Raw genomic sequence first — 21,989 nt, forward strand, 5'->3', positions numbered from 1 at the left:
ATCAGAAATGGAAATGAGAAATAAATTTTCACAGCAAACCAGCATAATATATGTTTTTCTTTATATTCTTCACATTCTAAATATCTAATTGTTTTCCAAAAAACAATGAAAATGTATTCAATATTAAAGACCGCCGCGGAGTTCGCTCTAGCTAGACCGTAGCCTATACCGTTTAAAACAGCCAAATAATATTTAATAACAGTTCAAAATAGATAAATTTGAGTATATTATTAAGTTTTCATATTAATATTTAATAATATTCCTCATGATCCTTTAATTAACGAAAGACAAGTAGTTTCAGATTCTTCCATTATACAACACCCATCTTCATTTTCTTAATAGTCATCATATACAGTTATACACAATTGGAACTATTTCTAATCCCTTGTAGGTCAAATGAGAGAGAATTTTGACTTCACTTTTTGTTAACAAAAGTGGGAAAACTGCTAATATACTTCTAATAATTTAATAGTTATATGATTACATACATATGAACTAGAAAGTGTTGATAGGAATTATCTCATGAAAATATATTATGAGAATTTTTCATCTTAAAAATATTTTAATATTAGGTACATTTTTCTTGTCGACAAAAATATTATAGAAATTATTATTCCTATTTATTTCTATTAGTACAAGATCCCAACTTAGACCTTCTCCCATCGAGTTTTCTAATGAAATTTGAATTTTAATAATATAATGTATTAATAAACAAAACTTGATTTGGTCGACATCCAATTTCCCTGCACAGCTATTTTTAATAAAAAAATTAAAGTTGTTAATTTTTTTTCATGAATGTAGTTGTTAAGTTTTTGGATAAATTTATTACCAATCGAAAGTAAAATAATTATGTATACGATATGCCAAACTTTGGTCTTTTTGTTCCTTGCATAAAACCAGGTAGATAGGTATGTATAAACAGGTAACTTTGAATTGAACTTTAATTTTGAATTGAATTGAATTTTGAATTGAATTAATTTGAATTGAACTGAATTGAATTTTGAATTGAACTTTTAATTGAATTGAACTTTAATTTTCTATAAAAAATTGCTGTGCAGGGAAATTGGATGTCGACCAAATCAGGTTTTGTTTATTAATACATTATATTATCAAAATTCATATTTCATTAGAAAACTGGATGGGTGAAGGTCGATCTAAGTCGGGATTTTAGACTAATTGTGCAAGCAAAATCTGGAAGCAATCCATGGTACTTTTGATTTTTTGTAATTTGTGACATTAAAAGTGTATACAGTGTGTCCCCGGATGGGGTACCGCACTCTTGTAAACTTTTTTATTGTTGATTTTTCGAGAAAGTTATTTTTGATGAAATATTTTGCTTATCTTGGGAAGCCATGGGCAGTAATCAAATATGTAATAAAACATATAGGGCGTCCAAAAAATTTCAAAATGTGGAATTTTCCCTAAGCAAAGTGCCTTTAATTTTTGTCTTAAATACGGGGTTTAGTCAAAAAAGAAGAATAATCACAGTTTTCAAATAAAACGCGATTTTTAACTATAGCAGACAAGTTGTAAAAAATAAGTAACTTTTATTTTAAATTTAATATAATACAAAAATAGAACAATTTCCGGGTTGATTGTCACCCCGTCGTTTTAGGTTTCTTGACGTTTCGAGAGACGTATCACTCTCTTCCTCTGAAAATTTTCGAGTTTTTGAAAAGAGCGATATGTCTCTCGAAATGTCAAAAAACCTAAAACGACGGGGTGGCAACTGGCCTGGAAATTATTCTGCCATTAACAACTGCCGTGTAGCTTTTATAATTAAAAAATAGAAATAAAAAATTAAAACTGGAATTAATAACAACAACGAAGCAAGTCAACTAGTAAACCTCCAAGTAATACAAATTTTTCTAATCTTTTTTTTTAAATTCCTTGTATACAGACGAGATCATCTCCTCGTTTCCCGAATTTGTTGCATTACTAAATCAATGTTATCATCAAAATCGTCTGAATACACTTTTTGCTTTAGGTATCTCTATAAGAAATAATCTAATGGAGACAAGTCGGGTGCCCGTGCAGGCTAAGATATTGGTCCATAGCGTCCGATCCACTTGTTCGAGAAGTGAACGTCAAGCCAGTTTTTCACTAGAACTCTATTTTTTTTTCTTCTGAACTCTAAAATTTCGCTACCTAGTTCTGCCAAATTAAATTATTGTGAGTTTCCAAATACGAATTTTGATTAAGATTTTCTTCCAAAAAGTAAGGACCAATTGTTTTATGATACCTACATTATGCCACACCAGATATTTACTTTTTTAAATTTTTTACTATTGAAAAATTGGATTATCTTTAACCCAGAGTATCTACAATTTAGAGAGGAAACTACGCCATTAGTTGCGAATGTTGATTTGTCGGTAAATAAAATATTATGTGTAGTTAAAAATTGCTGCGTCTTTTTATTTGCAAAATGTGATTATTGTTCTTTTCTGACTAAATCTGTATTTAAGCATTTCTTGAGTTCTCGAACAACTTTGTTAAATACAGTTTTTAACGAAAACAAAAATTAAAGGCACTTTGTTTAGGGAAAATTTTACATTTTGAAATTTTTTTAAACGCCCTGTATGTTTTATTACATATTTGATGCCATTGGTTTCCAAGATAAGCAAAACTATTTATCAAGAATAACTTTTTCCCGAAAAATCAACAAAAAGTTTACAAGAGTGCAGTACCCCATCCGGGGTCACACCGTATATAGAAACATTTATTGCCAATTTTTACAAAAACTCTGTAAATTATATAGGTATATTAAGTGAAATTAATTTTTAATTTAATTAAGAAATAATATACATAGTTTAATTCAAAAAATCAAATTGCTAAGTAATATTTTTTTATAAATCCTGTTTATATCCTTTAGAATTACTCCCACCAACAATAATGACAGAAACGATAGGTCCAAAAGAGAAACTAAAACTGCAGAAAAACAACCAGAACCCTTAAATTCAACTGAAACAACTGCACGACAATCAAGAAAATTCTGTGACCAAGGAGGAGTATTTTGTATGTTGTACAAAGCCATAAATGGTGAACCAGTTCCTTCACCTGTTAGTAGTTCATCACATTTACCCTTAGAACGAAGAGATGAAATGCCATTAAATCAACCTCGGTATGAAGGACCACCGACTCCCTGTCCAGCTAAAGTAGAATATTCTACACCAGTTTTTGCCAAAAATTACCAGGGGATCTGGAGATACGTTGTGCAGATTCCTTATGAGGGATACTTCACCCAAACTGTTGAGGTTACCAGGTATAAAATAATTATTTTTCACTTTAACGCTGAAATACTTATTATATAAATCGGCACTACTATACAGGACGTAATAGCGACGTGGGACAAACTCAGGGCTAATTCAGAAAGCTATATTGTTTATAGGTATATGCTCGTATATAAAATGAAAATGTTGGTAGTGATCGGAATTAGAAGTCTGAGTTATTTCAACTAACAAAATGAAAGTTATTTGATGTTTGGATGGACCATTCCAATCAAAACTATTGTGTCGTTTGAGCTTTTTCATTGAATGCGCTGATCATAAGTATACATCCAAAAACCGTAAGTAAGAATGCATTCAAATTTGTTTATACAAAAATGTACGTTAATTCTGTGAGGCCTGCCATTAATAAGCTCTTAACTTTGTTATGGTCTTTGCGCTTTTAACCATAATTGGTGTATTCTTTAAGAAAAACATTAGAGGCATAAAAGTTTTGACTGGAAATAGTACATCCAAATCTGAAAAAGAATCTCTTTAACATCAAATCACTTTTTTTCTTTTTAGAGTAGAAGCCCCTCAAACACAATTAGAAAGCATTCACATCCTTTTCAAGTGCATGTGCATTAGCAGATTTCTGAAAATATACTACCAGTAAAATCTTTTTGTGAAGGTAATTAATTCCTTCTATGTGAGAAAACTGCTCGTTACCGAATTTGAAAACTATATCTTCAGGGGTTGTTTAAGTAACAGATCAAAAATTATGTTTTGTTTCTAATCTTTAAAAGATATTAACAATTGTTTTAGAAAAAAACGTATCCCGTTTTTATTTTACTTTTCTTTTTTGGTTAGTTTTGTTGAGAGGATAATCCACCCTAAAGGTTTATCGCATTGTCAGTGTTACCCCTATGTAGACTAACCTATTCTTTAATCAAAAATGTAAATTTATTACTATAAATGGCTTAAAAACTGTAACTATTGCAGGTGCTTACAGCAAAGATGTCACTACTTGGACGGAGGCTGTTTATCATCTCCCAGATGGTCTAGTTTGTTAGTAGCTGAAATTTATTACCCCGACACTGTTCTTAGTAGCAGTGACACCACAAACCCACAAAGAAATCCGGTGGCTGCCTCTCAACCACCTTCAGTTCAAGATTTCCAGGTAGGTTTTACTGAAACAATTTTTAATAAATGACCACAACCCCTCCTTCAAACAAGGATTAGCAAACTTAAACAGGAGAGGGGGCCACATATTATTCTAAGGATTGCACAGGTCTATTTCCATCACTGACTATAATATGCCTTATGAGACTGGAACCTTGTTATACTCCAATTATTGTGATATGTTTTGGCATACCTGTATACAACAAGAATAATTCTTGCTTGGTCCCAATGACAATAGTTAGAGATTCCCAACTGAAGATTGTATACAAGTCTTTTATAGGCAAGGAGAACCCTTATGGATCCACCAGATGGATTATAATTCCGTTTCTAGATCCCAATAACGATCCTAGTCTCATCGTGTGTCATTATCTTAGAGAAAAAGTTACAGTTTGCTTCCACAAATTTAAAAAAATTTTAAGAAATTTGCTGCCTAAGTAATTTTTAATTGATCCCCTACAATCTGTTGAAACTTTACTCATGCCTAGACAGTTTATCATCAGAATTGTCACACTTGGTTTAGATATATTTAATGCTGTAACAATGATAAATACTTACAAACAACGATAAACATAAAAACAGAAACATAATTCCTGTATACATTCGCACTATTTTCAGAATTATCAGCAGTACCTCCATAAAAGGGCTGGCCTTCCTTCCTCTAGTGACACGTCTACGACTGTAAGGCCCATGCAATGTGATGGAGTGGATGCTCTGGGTTGTTTCCAAGTAAGACTTTATTATGACTGGTTCCTTATACCAGGATCATGTAAATGCTGGCGACCTGATTACTTTAACAAGTATGTTAGAAGAAAATCAGATCTTTAAAGACAAACTTAAACTGAGACTGTAGTTGTACTTATATAGAAATGTTGTGCTCTCTTTTTTTATTATGCAACTTAGATTTTCATAAAAAAAAGTGAATAATTTTTTAATGGGTTAAAAATATAAGGGAAAAGTTTAATCTTTTTTTTTCAAAACTATTAGTTATTAAAATTTCTTTACACATTACCTAAGAGGACTGAATATTGTATTATAGTTTTTTTTATAAATATAAATATAGGAAGTATTGTTAATAGTTTGAAGAATTGTTTTAAACATAGTATATATTTAAAATTAGGTATTTATATTGTAAATTAACTTTATTTATTTCAATAAGTTTTCAGTGATACTGATGTAGTTGTATTGTACCTACTTGAGATTTAATTGAATTATAATTTCCATTAGGTATATATACAAATGGTTAAAAAAAAACAAAATAATTTATATATCATTTTGTTTTTCATAAACTGGATATACTTGAGATGGACACATTTGTATAGTGTAATATAATTTTTAAGTAAAAGCAGTTGTTTTCCTTAAATTACCAAAAGATTGATTCTTCTACAAATGGGGCAATTTTATAATTAACAACTTCAATAAATTGCAATCGGGAGAAAAGCTGAGGATTTTGATAATGCAAGAAAAATATTAAATATTCTATTAACTTCCACAAAAATACAGTGTAGTCAACTTAGGTATTTCCCCCCTAATTTTAGAAGTAAAAAAATTTAATTGAGTTTTTTTTAGGGGGAAAAATTTATTTTTGAAAGACAAAAGTAAAATTACATATTTAAATTTTTTGCCATATTAATTTGATGGTAGTTACGACATCTGGTGGTTTAATTCAGACCATACTATAATCCATAATATCTAACTGCTGATCAACTCATAGTTTTTATAAAATTTTAAGCGACACTGAAAGTGAAAGATAAGAAATATTATCAAAAGTACACCAAAATATGGGTGTGATGTTTTAGATTTGTCTAATTTTTTATTAAAAAATTTTTATTTATTTACTACCATTAAACTAATAAATAATTATTAAAATATTAAATTATTTTTATACTATTTGTAACAATTTGCCCAATAAAATGAAAATTTTTCAAAGAAATTAATTTGTGGGGGTTTTTATTCAAATTACATCCATTTGAAATTACAGAATCTATACTTAAGGAAAACTACATTTCTGAAATGCCTTTGACATCACTCTTAGAGGAAATAAAATTCAAGTGAAGTGTTATGAATACTTTAGTTTATAGTTTGCCCTATACAGGGTGCATCCTAACCAGGTGTAAACAAATTTAACCAAAGCTTCTGACCGAAACATGGCAAATATACCTTAAAAGTATCAAAGTGCCTCCTAAAAAAGCTAGAGGCTTTCAAACAAATTTAGTTTGTTCAAACTGAGGTGTACTTTGAAATGTTACTATTTACTCTTGTATTACCTACTCAAAAGTCAACACCTGAGATATAATATAGGATCTGTGAATTTAAAACATTATATCTCGGTAGACATTGACTTTTTTCCCTTGCATTTTTTCGAAAGTCCTACCAAAAAAATGTATCAAAAAAAGTAAGGAATTTTAGGTAATAAGGTTTAGTCATGTTTAGTTATAAAAAAACGCCTAGGTATCAGTGGTGGCTCGTGACATTGAGAATAGGTGAAGCATATTCATTGATTAGCTAAAAAGAAAAAAAAAGCTCCGCAGGCGAAAATTTTCAAGGTCAAACGGCTTTAAATGAATCTGGAAATTTTTAGTTGCATTAGTAATATTACCGAAAAACTGACGTTTGTGTGAAGGATTTTCATTTAGATTTTATAAAAAATAGAAATATTAGTTCAGCTTGTGGACTTCTGCAAACATTAATGCACAACGTACCTACATGAATGTTCCAAACAAGCTTTGTGGTTATGACAGCCTTGCGTGACGTTCCCAAAATTGTTAAATCTCTCCTCCCTCACGCCCTGCTTTACACCCACAATTAAACACGGCATACAGAAAAGTTTTTTTAAATAAACACTTCCACACAACCACTTATACTCCGAATACCATGCATTACGAAACTTCCGAACGTACACATTGTCTTTTGACTCGTCCTTTTTTCCATATCGAAAGATAAGGCACAGGTCTCTCGCAATTTAAAAAATCCTTTTTGTCCTGAATTTTCCATCTGGAAAATGGCGTTTCCAATAAAATACATACTGGATCATACATAGGAAATATTTCTACAATTATAATACAAAACTAATATTAACTAAGAACCGTTATAATCGTGCACTGGGCGATGCTTCAATATTTGCGTCACTCGTTCCCCCTCGCCATAGTTTACTCCCGTGTTGGCCACCTCGTTGCCATGACAACCGCCGTAAACAACTTCGAAGAGAAGCGGAATACAGACTGATTTCAATCTGCATTACTTGCGGATACTGCTATACGTTGTATGGTACGACGTTGACGTTCGCACGAAGGCAATGTTTTTTAGAAGGCGTTCACGGCGCAACTATTCTGTTTATTTCTGCGTATTAAACAAACAAACAATACATTTTTAATATAGAATTACACCTAAATTATAAAATTTATATAAAATTAAAAATAATTTTAATTTGTATAACCAAACGGTGAAGCGGTGCGTCACTGCTAGGTATACCAAGTTTTATTGAAGTACTTTAAAATATAAAGTTATCATAAAAAGTTTTTATGGAAGCATTTTGGTACTCTAATATATTCAGTTATCTGCTTTGTTTTGGCCAGAAGAATCTTTCAAATATTACTCACCATGCACAAAAGTTGTAATATGTAAAATGAGTTGAACAAATTTAACTTTTTATTAATTTTGGAGTACCTCAAATTCCTATGAAACCATTACAAGTCGGTATATTTCAACTTAACCGTTGACTTTATATTGTTAGTTTTTGATTGATTACCTTGATTATTGGAAATTGGAAGTCGGTTCGAAGAAAAATATTTAAAAATTTTACTTTTCAGTATTTTATTTAACAGAACACATTACAGTTGACAATTATTAAAAATTGAACAACACCACTAAAATTAATAATAAATAATATTCTGAATATAAAAAATAAATTTCACAATGTATGACTCGGGCTTTTTAAAATAGTACATAAATTTAAAATACTGATTTTTTTTAATTAGGAATTAATCTTTTAGATGCGATTTATATATAAATCATTACTCAACTACATCTACAATAAAGTCTTCAGGTTATATCTAGCATCGTAATTCTAAATAAATACTGATTTAGACGAGTGGAATGCCTAACTAACCAATTTATTCGAAAAGTGAATAATAATGCAATCAATTTTTGTCTCAAATCATGAATCTGTATAAACTAAAAAAAAAACTTACAGAATTGGGATAATTAAATTTTGAGAGAAAAATTTGTTGCATATTAAAAAATATTACCTCTAAGAATTATAAAAACGGTCTCTGACATTTAAGTCAGGTGTTATCAGTTAATATCAAATTTTTTATGTGATCCACTCCTTAAAGATCTTTGGTATTATTTGTGTATGCTTTTATAATTCTTACATATTTTCTCACAATAAATGTGAAATGAAAAAGGCAAAGATATTCCAAACACTGAAATAACATTTATGTATTTGTGATGATTCATTAAAAAAGTATCAAACCAAAGCTAACGAAAAATCACAGTTTCTAAACAACATATTTGATATACATCACAAGATTAGTAAAATTTACTTAACTACCTACTGATTTTCTCAAAGACTAAGTACATGTCTACATACCCTGCCAAGTTTTCGAACAATAAAAAGTGACACTACACCAACACAACAGTTACAATAACCGACATATATTTGTAAGGGATTTTAATAATATTTTGGAAAATATACTATATTCTTAACTATTCAAACGAATTCAATTAAAAACAGTTAAAAGTTGTGGTGTAGATTAAATATGCAATATTTAATATACACTGCCAAAAAATTGAGGTCACATTAATAATTAATTGTAACATTTTGTAGAATTTTTTGTTTTATACGTATACTTCACAATTGTAGATTATTGTACTCTGTTTTGAAGTTCTGAAAGTGAATAATAAATTATGGATTTTAAAACATTGAATTTTTAAAATCTTATTCTAACAAAGCAACAAATTTAGATTTAATTAAAACTAATTTTGACTTATTCTGGAAAATAGGGAACTAAAAAATTGGTACGAACTAATCGCTTATAACGTGTATTCACTCCTCTTGTGTTAATGACTGCTTGAAGTTGTCGTGGCATACTTTCAATTAAGTTATGGATCACATTCTGGTCTATGTTATTCCACTCCTGCAAAAGCAAATCTTTCAGCTATTGGGCACTTCTTGGACTTGGTGTACGCCTTCGAATACGTCGTCCCAACTCATCCCAGACATGTTCGATAGGATTCGTGGCTGGACTGCGAGCTGGCCAATCAAACCCCATAATTCCGACCTCATCCAGATACTCTATAGTAACTTGGACTACATGAGGCCTAGCATTATCGTGCATTAAAATGACGTGCTCCAGGAAAGGCATAGCATGATCTTCTAGAATTTCTGTAATACACCTGTGAGCTGTTAAAGACTCATTCCTTACAAAAATGTGCCTTCTTCTAACGATTCATTCACTGACATTTACATTTCTCACTTCTTGAAGTTGATTTCAAAGTGGAACCGCAGTTGCTGTTCTATTCCGCAAAATTGTGGACACCAAGAAATCCTGGTCTTCTGGTTATGAAACCAGTCTCTTGATAGCGCTGGAATGCCCTTTGTACACCACAAAGGCTCACACCCACAATTCTTACTGTTTCACGTTGCCCCCGACCGTTATAATTCTCGCCACTACGCCAGGTCCAAATGCCATGATGGCTTATTAAATGCACATTTCAACCGAGGTTTTACAGTAAGAAAAATCAACTCGTAAATAAACTACACTAAACCCTAGGCACCAATTTGTGGAATAGCAGTTACTACGCTTGCACACTATTTTAATGACATCATTACCAAGCTGCGCCATTATGTCAAATTAAACTAACAAAAAAGTTTTTAAAAACAAATTTTCAGCGCCTACTAGTATAATGGGATCCTTAATATTATTGCTCCGAAAATTATTTACAATTATCAATGTGACCTCAATTTTTTGCTAGGCAGTGTATATAAACAATAGAACATATCTCGGACATCAAAAAAGAAATAGTTACAATTAAAAAAAATAATAATAGACTGTTTTATAAATCAAAACCTCCTATGCTTTGATTATACAAAATTTTATTGAAAGATTCTATTACTGTTAAGCAATTTTTTCAATTTGACATTTCAATGTTCTATTCTTTTAAGAACATTAAATTGTTTTATGCCCTATGCAAAAAAATAAAAAGGTTTGAGCAGCAAGCATGTGAAATGTGTTAAACCCGTTTTGGTCTGTATTGAAATAAATCGAATGATAAATTTTTAACTCCATGTCTAAAATTTACGTGGCTTTGATTTTGTACATTCTGGGATATAATTTCCTAAGAATTTAATGAAGATACCTTGCTTTTAAGTTCACCAAAGGATCTAAAATGCAGCTAAAAAGTGATTTTATTTTATTATTTATCTTTTTAAGTCAAAATGACAGTTACAAATTAAAAAATTTTCCTTTCCTCATCAAAACAACAAAATTTAAATAATCTGTACTCGAAAATAGGTAATTCTAAGTAAAAAAATACAAAGAAGATTTTTATGTAAAAAAATATTAAATTTTTAAGTTCTGCTCTTAAATAAGTATAAAAACAGCAAAGATGGGGCAACACTTTATACAGGGTGTCCCAGAATAACGTGTACAACGGAAGGCCACAGATTCGTGGGTTCAAAATAGATAAATCTAGGCTAATTCACCTATATCCGAAATCGCTTAGTTTGGCCGCTAGATGGCCTCAAAGATGGTGAAAATTTTTTGAATTTTGTAAATAACTCGAATACCTATTAATCGATTTTAATTATTTTTGGGATGTGGACTTTTGCTTTCAATCTACACAGAGTGTTTTTTAAAACCTACAACTCCTACAAAATTAATGTATGGTGATAATATCCGTTCATAACTTTTTCCTGTTTCTGACAATAATGACAACTATGTTTTTTCTGATAGGTGGTATTATTTGGAAGTTTTTGCGCCTCTTGTAGAATTTTGATTAACTGAATGGTTTGGGTACAAAAAAATATTTTTTAAATGTCTACATTATCGTGCCACCCATTGTAATACTTAACAAAGTGCTAATAGGCACTAATTTTTTAGGATGACTGTAATTTCAGTCTGATTTTTAAGTCATTGTGCCCGACAATTCTTAATAAGTGTGTACGACGATAAGATATACCGCCTGTCACTTCATTTTGCGATATGGATACACACATACGACGAATTAGAGTTATTTACAATGTGTCTAATTTTATTTCAAAAATTAGAAAAAACAATGCATTGATAGCATTATTACTGGCCCTGTTATTCTACCCAATAAACTGAATGGGGAATTTTATTTAGAATTTTTGCAAAATACTTTACCCGAGTTATTGAAAGGTATGCCGTTATTACACAGAGCTAACATGATGGACTTCCACCACATTTCACTGTAAATGTCAGGCAGTAAACGGCAGTATCTGAACCAAAGATTCCCTCGTCGATGGATCGGTAGAAGATATAATGCTCCTGTTAACTGGCCTCTACGTTCACCAGACTTAACACCTTGTGACTATTATGGGGCACTCTGAAAACAACAGTGTATGCTTCCACATCTAACACTGAAGAAAAGTTGTGGAGGCCTATCCAAATTGCCTTCAAGAATTGCAAAGGGTGTCCTTTAACTTTCTTTGCCGAATTAATCTTTGTTGTAGAAACAACGGTGGTCATTTTGAAGAGTTTTTATAATAAGTTGTACTAAAATAAATAACATCAAGTTTGTTAGTTTTATCTCCAGCATTTTTATTATATTTGACTGTTTTTACTAATTATCTCAATAAAATTAGGCATGTTGTAAATAAATCTAATTCATTGTATGTGTATGAATCCATATTGAAAAAGTAAGTAACATGTAGTATATCTTATCGCAGTAAACACTCATTAAGAAATGTCAGGTACAATGACTTAAAGATCAAACTGAAATTACAGTCAACCTACAAAATCAGTGCCTACTAGCAATTTGTTAGGTATTGTAATATGGGTGGCAAGATATTGTAGACATTTAAAAAATTTTTTTTTGTACCCAAACCGTTCATTTAATCAAAATTCTACAAGAGTCCCAAATACTTCCAAATGCTATCTCAAATTAAAAATAGTTGTCATTATTGCCCGAAAGAGGAAAAAGTTATGAACGGATATTTTCACCACACGTCAATTTTTTAGGAGTTATAGGTTTTAAAAAACACTCTGTATAACTCCAAAATGTGTAGATTGAAAACAAAACTTCACACCCCAAAAATGATCAAAATCGATTAATAGGTATTCGAGTTATTTACAAAAATCTAAAAATTTTCATTAGCCTTGTGGACATCTAGTGGCCAAACGAAGCGATTTGGGATATAGGTGAATTAGCCTAAATCTGCCTATTTTGAGTCCATGAATCTGTGGTCTTCCATTGTACATGTTACTCTGGGACACCCTGTATAGCTTTTCCAGTTTAACCTAATAATCAAGTTATCTACATTTTCCTTATTTTGAAGAATTCTCTCACCAAGCAAGGTTTAGCTTATGGGACACTCTGTGTGTAAACCTTTTTATATTAAAATTTATAAATAAATCAAATAAATATATCAAAAAATAAACAATATGATTTCAGTCTGAACAAAATTATCAAAAAAAATTAAACAAGTTTACTTCTACATTTTTAAAAAATGAGATCAAGTCAATACTTACGAAATTAACCTTAACAATAATTTGCATGGACGAACTAAAATGAGTACCAAAGTTATGCGAAGACTAACAAAAAAAATTAATTAAAGTCACATAGGGTATTAAAAACTAAGTATATTTTTAAGATACAGATGTGACATCTACTTCCATAACTTTTCTTTAAAAAATTCAAAATGTATCAATAGTATATATATCCCAATACTGAAGAGATAGAATAGCTATTAATTAAATATGTTTATAAATATTTGAATCAATACCATCAATACCATCAATTTAAAAGGATAAAAGTATGATAATTAATTAACTTGGCGACTACCTTCGGCGATTTCCTGAAACAAATATATATTATTGGTATCCCTTAATACATTACCATTAATGTAACCTTTAATTCTGTAATTGTCTGATCCCAATTTAAACTTGCAATCTTTGGAATAGCAGTTGTTATTAATGATGCTATTTTACGAATATTTTCTTTAAATGTTTTCACAACCTCGCTGGCAGAAACCTTATCGCCAGAGTCTTTCCAGCAGTCATAATCAGTCACTAAAGCAATAGAAGTATAACATATTCCAGCCTCTTTTGCCAAAACCACCTCAGGTACTGCCGTCATAGTAACAACATCTCCTCCCCATAATCGATACATCATGCTCTCGGCTTTACTCGAATACCTAGGACCTTCAATACATACAACAGTACCTTTCTTATGTACTTTAATATTGAGTTCTTCAGCAACACTAATCACCACCTCTCTAGTTTTTGGACAATAAGCAGGCTCCATGGGTATATGACACACACCGTTAGGGTGGCCTGGCTCTCCATCGTAAAAAGTTTGTTTGCGGCCTGTTGTTCTAAAATTGTTTCGATTTATAAAAAAACGTTAATTGGAACACTATAAAGCGGGCCTCAGACGATCAATTGTCTGAGATAAAATATGGAAGTATTGCCAATATATTGAAATATTGACCGTGTGAGGACTGAATTGATAATATTGCGTCAGTATTTACCAAACACGATGGAAGAAACGTCACCGGCGACTTCTCCTGGTTCCCAAGTCAACGAAACTGAGAATGAAACGAATAAAAATGCTTTATGGAACAGCTTACTCTCAGGTATGTCACGGCTTCCCATGACATACCTGAGTTATGGGAAACATCTTCAAAAGACTATAGTAATAGAGACAAAAAGACAATTGGCTACAAAAAGTTATTAAAAACTTATAAAAAGAAATGCAACTATCGACGACGTAGAAAAAAAATAAATTCGCTTCAAACTATATATAGAAGAGTTGAAAAAAAAATGTATTCTTTCAAGACATGAATTATGGCTTCACAAGTCTCCAAAACAATTTCACTCATCATCGTTGGGGCGACGAGTGTAGAAAATTTTAGATCCTCAAATGATCTGCCAGTTGCCAAAAATATAAGCGTTAACGCTAACCTTGCATTCGCTGATAATGCCTGTCTCATATTTGTATTATGTTTCTTAATATAATCGCTATAAAAATAGTTCCGATAATCTTCAGTCCTATTCTCTAATAGAATGTAATAGATGTAAATGGGTGCATACTTCTTTTCAATAACCATTTTTTGCCAGTGTAACCTTTTTATTTTTTTCTCACAATCAGATAAACTTAATAAAATTATACTAGACAAGTTTTTTTTCTGTTTTTAGCCATCTTTTCAAATCACACCCCATTTCGTGGAAGAATGAATATTGATATCAATATTGGCCGTGTGAGGTCTATAACCAATATAGCGACAAAAAGAAAATATAATATCATTGATCGTCTGAGAGCTACTTAAAGCAGAGGTCCCCAAACTTTTTTTGTCACGTACTTAGATCACATGCCAATTTTTTCTGTTTAGGGTAGACCCCTGCCTTTCTAATATAGCATTGTTACAAATTCATCAACTTCAAATGTGTTTTTAACAGCTGACACAGTCCAAGTTTTTACAAGTTACAAGTGTTGCGAGCACAAAGCGAATAGCCAACTTACACAATTTTAAGAAATATACTGTAGTAAATAAAATAATTGTATACTATGAAACAATTTGATATATAAGAAAATATTAGCTTAAATTTAAACAGTAGAAGCATAATAATAATTTTATTATTTATATTAATATTAATTATATATTATAACATTAATTTTTAAAAAAATAGAAGTATAATAATAATTTATAAGTAAGACGAAAATAGGTCGCTTGAACTCCAGATTCTAACAACATTAATTAAAATTCAAAGCAATTAAATTATTCGTTTGACCTGTCATTGGAGAATGATCTCATCGTTAATCTCGAATTTTCCCATGATTAAAGCATGGAGTCATAAAGTCCCCCAAATCTAGCTCCAAATCTTCAACGTTTTATTTTGTCGAAAGCCAAAATTTCGGTCACAACCTGCTTAAATGGGATCCATATTTGTGAATATCTTATGCAGCCCCTATTTTTGTTTTGACCAACATGGATCCCTTGCAGTGTGCAATCAACCCCTAAGGGTCTATATCAGGGGTCGGCAAGTAATTTTAGGTGGGGTCCGGATACTTTCGAAAATTTTTAACGAGGTCCAGAAAAAAAATTTACATTTCTTATTTTTTATTTTAATTTGGACTCAAATTTAATCTGCTTACTAACCATTAAGAACTCAAAACACACACAATTGTAAAATACTGGAAAAAATGATAAGATTGGCACTTAAACGTAAAAAACATTTTTTAAATAATTTATTTGAGCAATTTGTACTTTAAAAAAATTTTTGGCGGTCCAGTATTTTACCTTCCGCGGTCCGGACCTGGACTGCGGTCCGCCAGTTGCCGACCCTTGGTCTATATAGACCACATTGGTAATCATTGTTATAAAGCTTACTTAAAATAATTTTAAAATGTATCAGCAATATCTGGTGAAAATGAAATAATCATGTTTTCGTAATGAAGTAACTTATACGATATTTTAGGAGATAATAGATTAATAAAAAAAAATCAAATAAACTTTGCAAAATAAAACTTGAAATTGGGATAGTAGTCTTGAAAAGGGTAGCACATATACAGTGTTGCCCATTAAAAACCAGGACCAAAAATTATTTGAAAGGCACGTAAATATATATTTTTTTATACAGTAGGCCACAGATGTACTTGCTGAAACAAGTACGGTGATCCATTTGGTAAATCATGGCCTGCTGTGATTTTCAGAAAATCACAACATTTTTTATAAAATATATGAATAATCAGCATCATATAAAACCTCTGAACCCCATCAATTTATAAAATGTTTAAATTTATAAGGTTTCTGTTTTAAAATATAAATTAAATAATAAATTTTCTCGGGATGAAAAATTAGTCAATTACCGACAATGCTGATAACTGGTATATAACAGAATCTGCTTATGGAAGTAAAATTGTGAAAATAACTTATAAGTAGTAAAATAAGTATAATAATAATAAATTTTAAGAATGCACAAAAAAATTACTCTGTACTATAAATAATTTGGTGAAATACTCTGATTTTAAGCGATGCTTACTAAGGTATGTAGTTAGATTTTGGACACAAAATTCTGTTTTTTGAAAATATTCACAAAAAAAAGCATCAGTGTAGATTATGACATGAAAGATTATAATTAATACAGCACATATAGAAGGCTACAGGATATTACAAAAAAAAGTAGATCAAACAGGGAATCAAAAATAATAGGATTTTCTTTGTAATTTATTTAAATGAAGCATTTTTATTAATAACACCTTGTCATCTAAAATACTACAGTAAAATTTTGTAGACTTGTATCTCATGCTGGCATGATTTTTATGAAATCTTGGTTAAGGACACTGAAGCACGAATGGATGAATAGAATTTGCACGTCTACCGGTCAAAGTTATTGTTTTTCATACCAAGTGTCTATTACTTTTTTTTATTTTTGTAGTTTTTATTTAGGATTAGGTTTTCGAGATATTGCAACTTCTTTGAATATCTAATCGAACTATTTTTGTTTACTTTAATGCTTAAGGCTCAGCAGTCTAAAAAAAAAATGGCATAACCCTTTGGGAAGAATGTTGTTTATGAGAAATTAAGGAATTAAAGGCGATATCACATATTCAAAGAAAATCAAAATAAACGAAATCAAAATTTTACAAGTGAAAATAGTAGTTAGATATAATTGGTCCAAAACACCATAGATTCAAATCATCAGCCTGTGTAACAAAAAAGTCGCACTTCAACACTTTTTTATCAAAATTACACAAAAAATGTGTGGGCATAGGACCAAATTTCATGCAAAGTTTTAACTGGACGTTTCAAAAAATATATATTAACAAAAACCTTTTTTTAAAACATAATTTTGACACTGCATTTGTTGAAAAAAAAAGTCCCATTCCGTTTACCCAAAATATATGTAATTAACTCCTTCCCTACATTTTTGTAGCATCCTGTGCTGAATGCTTTATTTTTCAAAAAGCATAATTTTCACAGTGTTCAATTTTTGCATGACGCACCAGGTGTGTGTGCACTGGTAACAAATTCAGAAATCTTTATTCCACAAATCGAAGTGTGGAAAATTTTCTTGGTCACTACTAGAGCAACTGGTAACACCAAAAGTTGATGCACCAGGTGCATCACTCACACATGGGAATCCACGCCTAATGACGCAATAGGTGCACCATACGCATTCAACGTGTTAATGAGCCAACCAGTAATTTTTTTCATAATCTCTTAATAGATCAAATGTTTTTGTGTTAAAAAAATAAGGAAATAAATGTTTGCATCTATCAGCTGATTTTGAAAAAATTTATTTCAGACATACACAGTATAACTAAAATACTTGGAAAAGCGTTAAAGTTTGAGAAAAAATTTGTTTTTTTAGTAAATTCCTAGAAAAAGGATGAAACAATTTTTTGATTTTTGATTATTTAGTTCCAGAAATTAACATAATAATCTTCGTTCATTCCGTAGTGGTCTCTGTAACTGATCAGAATAGTTCCAACCATAGCAGCCTTACAGCCGACAACAACAAGAACTGAAATCAATATCATGGAGGCCAAGCATTTTAATTACACTGTACACCCCTATTCAAGATCACGATGTGGTCAACGACGATTTTAAGTTTTCATTTTGCATATTTCATTTGAAATTATTTATTAGTGTTTTCTATTTGAGCTAAAATACATCCCCTAAAAAACAGTAACACTGGTAAGAATCGAAAACGTTTATTAAACATATCTCAGCAACTGTACTTTGTACTTTTTAATAATCTAGATTAGTTTGATATACCAAATTATATATTTTGAACTAAACCAATGAAAATTTTTCATATTTTGAAAATTTTTATCAATATATTGCAAATTTTTAATAATTTTTCATATTTTATTTTAATACCTATCATTTCAACAGTATCTTCATTTTTAAAGATTTTTTCAGTGTTTGAAATGTACTCCGAAACATTTCTTGTGAATTAAAATAGAGAATATATGGAAGGAAAATAAAAGTATGTAATACTAGTCTTGTGAAACCTTAATATGGCTACACTCAGCCGCTTCAAGTAGCTGAACAGTCTACATGCTCCCAAATACTGAACAGACCTATATATTGTCAAATATATTTTATAAAGTGCAAGATTTATATTTTAATGTTACTGGAAATATCTACATATAAAGTTGGAAAATTATAAATATACTATAGAACCTAAATCTTTAAGCTATTGCTGTCAAATCACTTCAACTGCTTCAGCTATTTATATTCATTTTGTTTTCTCATAAATCTATTAAAACTGCATTGCCCACTTTTCTTTGCCCAGGATAAAACTGCTTCAAAACTTAGTTTATGCTGCGATTTTGACCATTTAGCACACCTCTATATGCTAGATACTAGCGAACGCTGTATCTAAGGACTAAGCAAACATATGTGGCTGAACACAGCCATAACTAAATTTTTACTATAATTTGACATTACTAAGTCTTCTATTACCTATCAATAAAACTATCTAAAATCACAATGTCTCCTTTGTCAAGATGCTCTTGTAATGAACCAGTTGCGGTACTTGCAAGTATATGTGTACAACCCTCTTCTTTTAATGCCCAAATATTAGCCCTGTAATTAACATTTCCTGGCATTATACCATGTGAACGTCCATGCCTTGCCAGTAGCACACAGGGTACATTTCCAATCTCCCCTAAAATTAAAACGTCTGATGGTTTACCAAATGGAGTACAAACGTTCTTTTCTTTTCTATTTTTGAATATATCGGGATCATCAAAACCTGAACCCCCTATAATTCCAATCTACAAAATAACATTTTAAGCTTATATATAAAACATACTGTAATGATCAACCTAAGAAAATGTTTTTCTTACCTTTATAGGTATTGGCATTTTACAAATATTGAATTTTTAAAAGTACAAAAATTTATGTAAAATGTGATGTGATGATAGTTATCTGGAACACTAATTTGAGATAGTCACATATGACTAAATAAATAAGACGTGAAAAGGATAGGAAGAGCAGAATCATGAATGTACGAGCGCCACCTGACAATGGGCCTGGAAAACACGCCATCGTTAGCACTATTTATGTATCGAAAACTGTAATACTAACTTGAACAGAAAAGTATTATTGTTATTACAACCTATAGAGTTCGCTGAAAAAATAAAAAATTTGATGATATTACATGTATTCTTTCGTGTGGAAGCTGAACAAACTGATTGCAATCGGTAACTAGCCAATCATAATACAGCATTTTTAAAATTCTTAATCATGATTGGTTCTTTACTGTTGATTTCAATCACTTTGTTCAATACGAAAGAATACGTGTATTGAAAGTTAGGTCACAAAGGGGATGTGTTCGTGGATTAGGTTTGAGGTTATTTCTTCTCTATGTTGTATTCACAGATTAGAAAGTGGTTGTATTATGATTAATTAACTCGTAAGTTACCGTGCTTTTGATAATAATTGTTTTCTATTTTAGACTAAAATTTAATGTAACGCAAGAAGATAATTATAATTGTTGAATCGTTCATCTGAATTGTCTTACTGCTTTTGCTTGTTTTACTTTTTAATAGAAAATGTCTGGAATGATCTCACGTTACTGTTGTGCACCAAACTGCAAGAATACATATTATTTATATACCACAGATACTTCTTACAGAAATAAAAGCTTTTTCAGAGTTACTGCAGAGTGCAGACAGGAAAATGATTTGGATAGAATGTAAACCAGATTTTAACTTCATCAACGAAAAATGTTATTTTTGCGAAGACCACTTTGAATTAAAATGTTTTAGAAATAGTAGGAAGAATAGCCTCAACAAAAATGCAGTGCCAACAATATTTAGTGAATCAAATAGTATATCATCACATTTAGATTCTCTTAATAGTAACGTTTACTTGAAAACTACTCTAGAGTCAGTTAAACAGTTTGTTAGTGAAACATTAGAAAATGCCAAAATTAATAAATGCCAAACATCAATGTTAGATGATTTTCCAGAACCACCATTTAAAAAACTAAAATACACTTATTCCAAATTGTCATCTCTAAATACCACTGCAAGTACTAGTACTGTTATTGTTAACGATACCATGCCGGATCAACATTTATCTAGGTGCCGGATGAAGCAGATTCAAATACTGGTTGTGTAAGTACTTCCCTTAATACTTCATTTTGTCAAAACTTCACTTGTATGTCGAATAGTAGACAACAAAAAACGGATTTTTGGATTTTTTAATGAATATTAAGTTTCTTTTTAAGTAATGGTAGATACATATGTCTACGTTTCTACTGATATTTGTTACTCATACTATCTGTATTTAAATTTTCGCAGAAAATAATAATCAGTAGTACATGCATCGTACTGATGAGAACCAATATAGTTTGAAATAAATGTATCTAACAATATTTTTCATAAAGAGGGGAAAGGTAAGTATATGTCTATTTTGTATCACAGTAATCACTATTAATTACTAGTAATTATCTTCTTTTCCTATTTATAACAGAATAAATTTAAGTACATGCATTTAAAAAACAATTGCTTATGCATTTTTTAGTCATTGTTTAAAAAGTGAAAAACAATAATAGCCTCTTAATGGATATACCTACTATAAAAGTCAATCTTTTATACCATTATTGTGTGTAACTTACATTAAATGAAATTCTTGTCTTTGACTACATAATTTTGTAAAAAAAATCTGGTCAATTTTTACATTAGAACTGATATTTTTTTACAAAGCTTTGTAGTCAATGAATATGAATTTTATTCCATATATAAGTTGCACTCTGAATATTATGGTATATTTAAATTTGCCGCCAAGTGCAGCGTACTAAAGCGACATGTATTGCATAGTTCTTGAACTACATTCTAAAACCAAAGACGGCTAGCACGGTCACTGCAGTTTCCGTTTTGTGTTCCAGCTGCTATTTGTTCACAGGCCGGATGTAAGATGGCGCCAGTTGTGTCTGGAGCAAGTGATGCTTCCAATGAAAGACAAGGAAATAAACTCTCTTATTTAGTTACTCGTATGGATAGTCATTAGTCATGGGCACAGAGTACCAACCAGAGATCCGAGTTGACAGGGAACAGTTGTCTCTGTCTTTTATCTTTCTCTGAACCTTATTAAACGCAATACTTCTCTCTTTGTCGCTTTAAATGTAAAACAGAGGTAGGCGGAGCTAGTGCTCGTTATCGGTATAGAAGAAATTTGAAATGGGTTTGGGAAATAATAATGTTTCTGATACAATTTGGTAGGTGACGCTGGGTGTAAAATATTGATGATATATTTTTTGAATACGAGAAGTTGATAAATTCAAGATACGTTCAGTAAAACTTGTTTACAGAAATTAGTTAAATAGCAATGAAAATAAAATTATTAACATTATGACGATCGCATTTTATATAACCTACGCATAGGTTGCAGGTAAGTACGTA

General features: G+C 30.7%; 2 protein-coding genes across 2 annotated transcripts in view; one reads left to right on the forward strand and one right to left on the reverse strand.

The window, feature by feature from the left end:
• LOC108912465 overlaps positions 1-5,743 on the forward strand; it is a 41,794-nt gene extending 36,051 nt beyond the window's left edge. The window contains exons 4-6 of the mRNA XM_018717696.2: positions 2,873-3,262; positions 4,206-4,383; positions 5,001-5,743. Of these exons, the coding sequence (XP_018573212.1) occupies positions 2,873-3,262; positions 4,206-4,383; positions 5,001-5,210 (778 nt within the window). The 3' untranslated portion in view covers positions 5,211-5,743. The remainder of the gene's footprint in view (positions 1-2,872; positions 3,263-4,205; positions 4,384-5,000) is intronic.
• Positions 5,744-13,042: 7,299 nt separating this feature from the next.
• LOC108912466 (S-methyl-5'-thioadenosine phosphorylase) lies at positions 13,043-19,521 on the reverse strand. The gene is made up of 4 exons (XM_018717697.1): positions 19,428-19,521; positions 19,042-19,355; positions 13,476-13,941; positions 13,043-13,422 (listed from the first exon to the last, which is right to left on the reverse strand). The coding sequence occupies exons 1-4, from the start codon at positions 19,443-19,445 to the stop codon at positions 13,390-13,392; spliced, it is 831 nt and encodes a 276-aa protein (XP_018573213.1). The 5' UTR covers positions 19,446-19,521; the 3' UTR covers positions 13,043-13,389.
• Between the last annotated feature and the right edge of the window lie 2,468 nt (positions 19,522-21,989).

This window comes from Anoplophora glabripennis, unplaced genomic scaffold, assembly GCF_000390285.2.
Source record: "Anoplophora glabripennis isolate ALB-LARVAE unplaced genomic scaffold, Agla_2.0 scaffold785, whole genome shotgun sequence".
In the NCBI taxonomy this organism is placed as follows: domain Eukaryota; kingdom Metazoa; phylum Arthropoda; class Insecta; order Coleoptera; family Cerambycidae; genus Anoplophora; species Anoplophora glabripennis.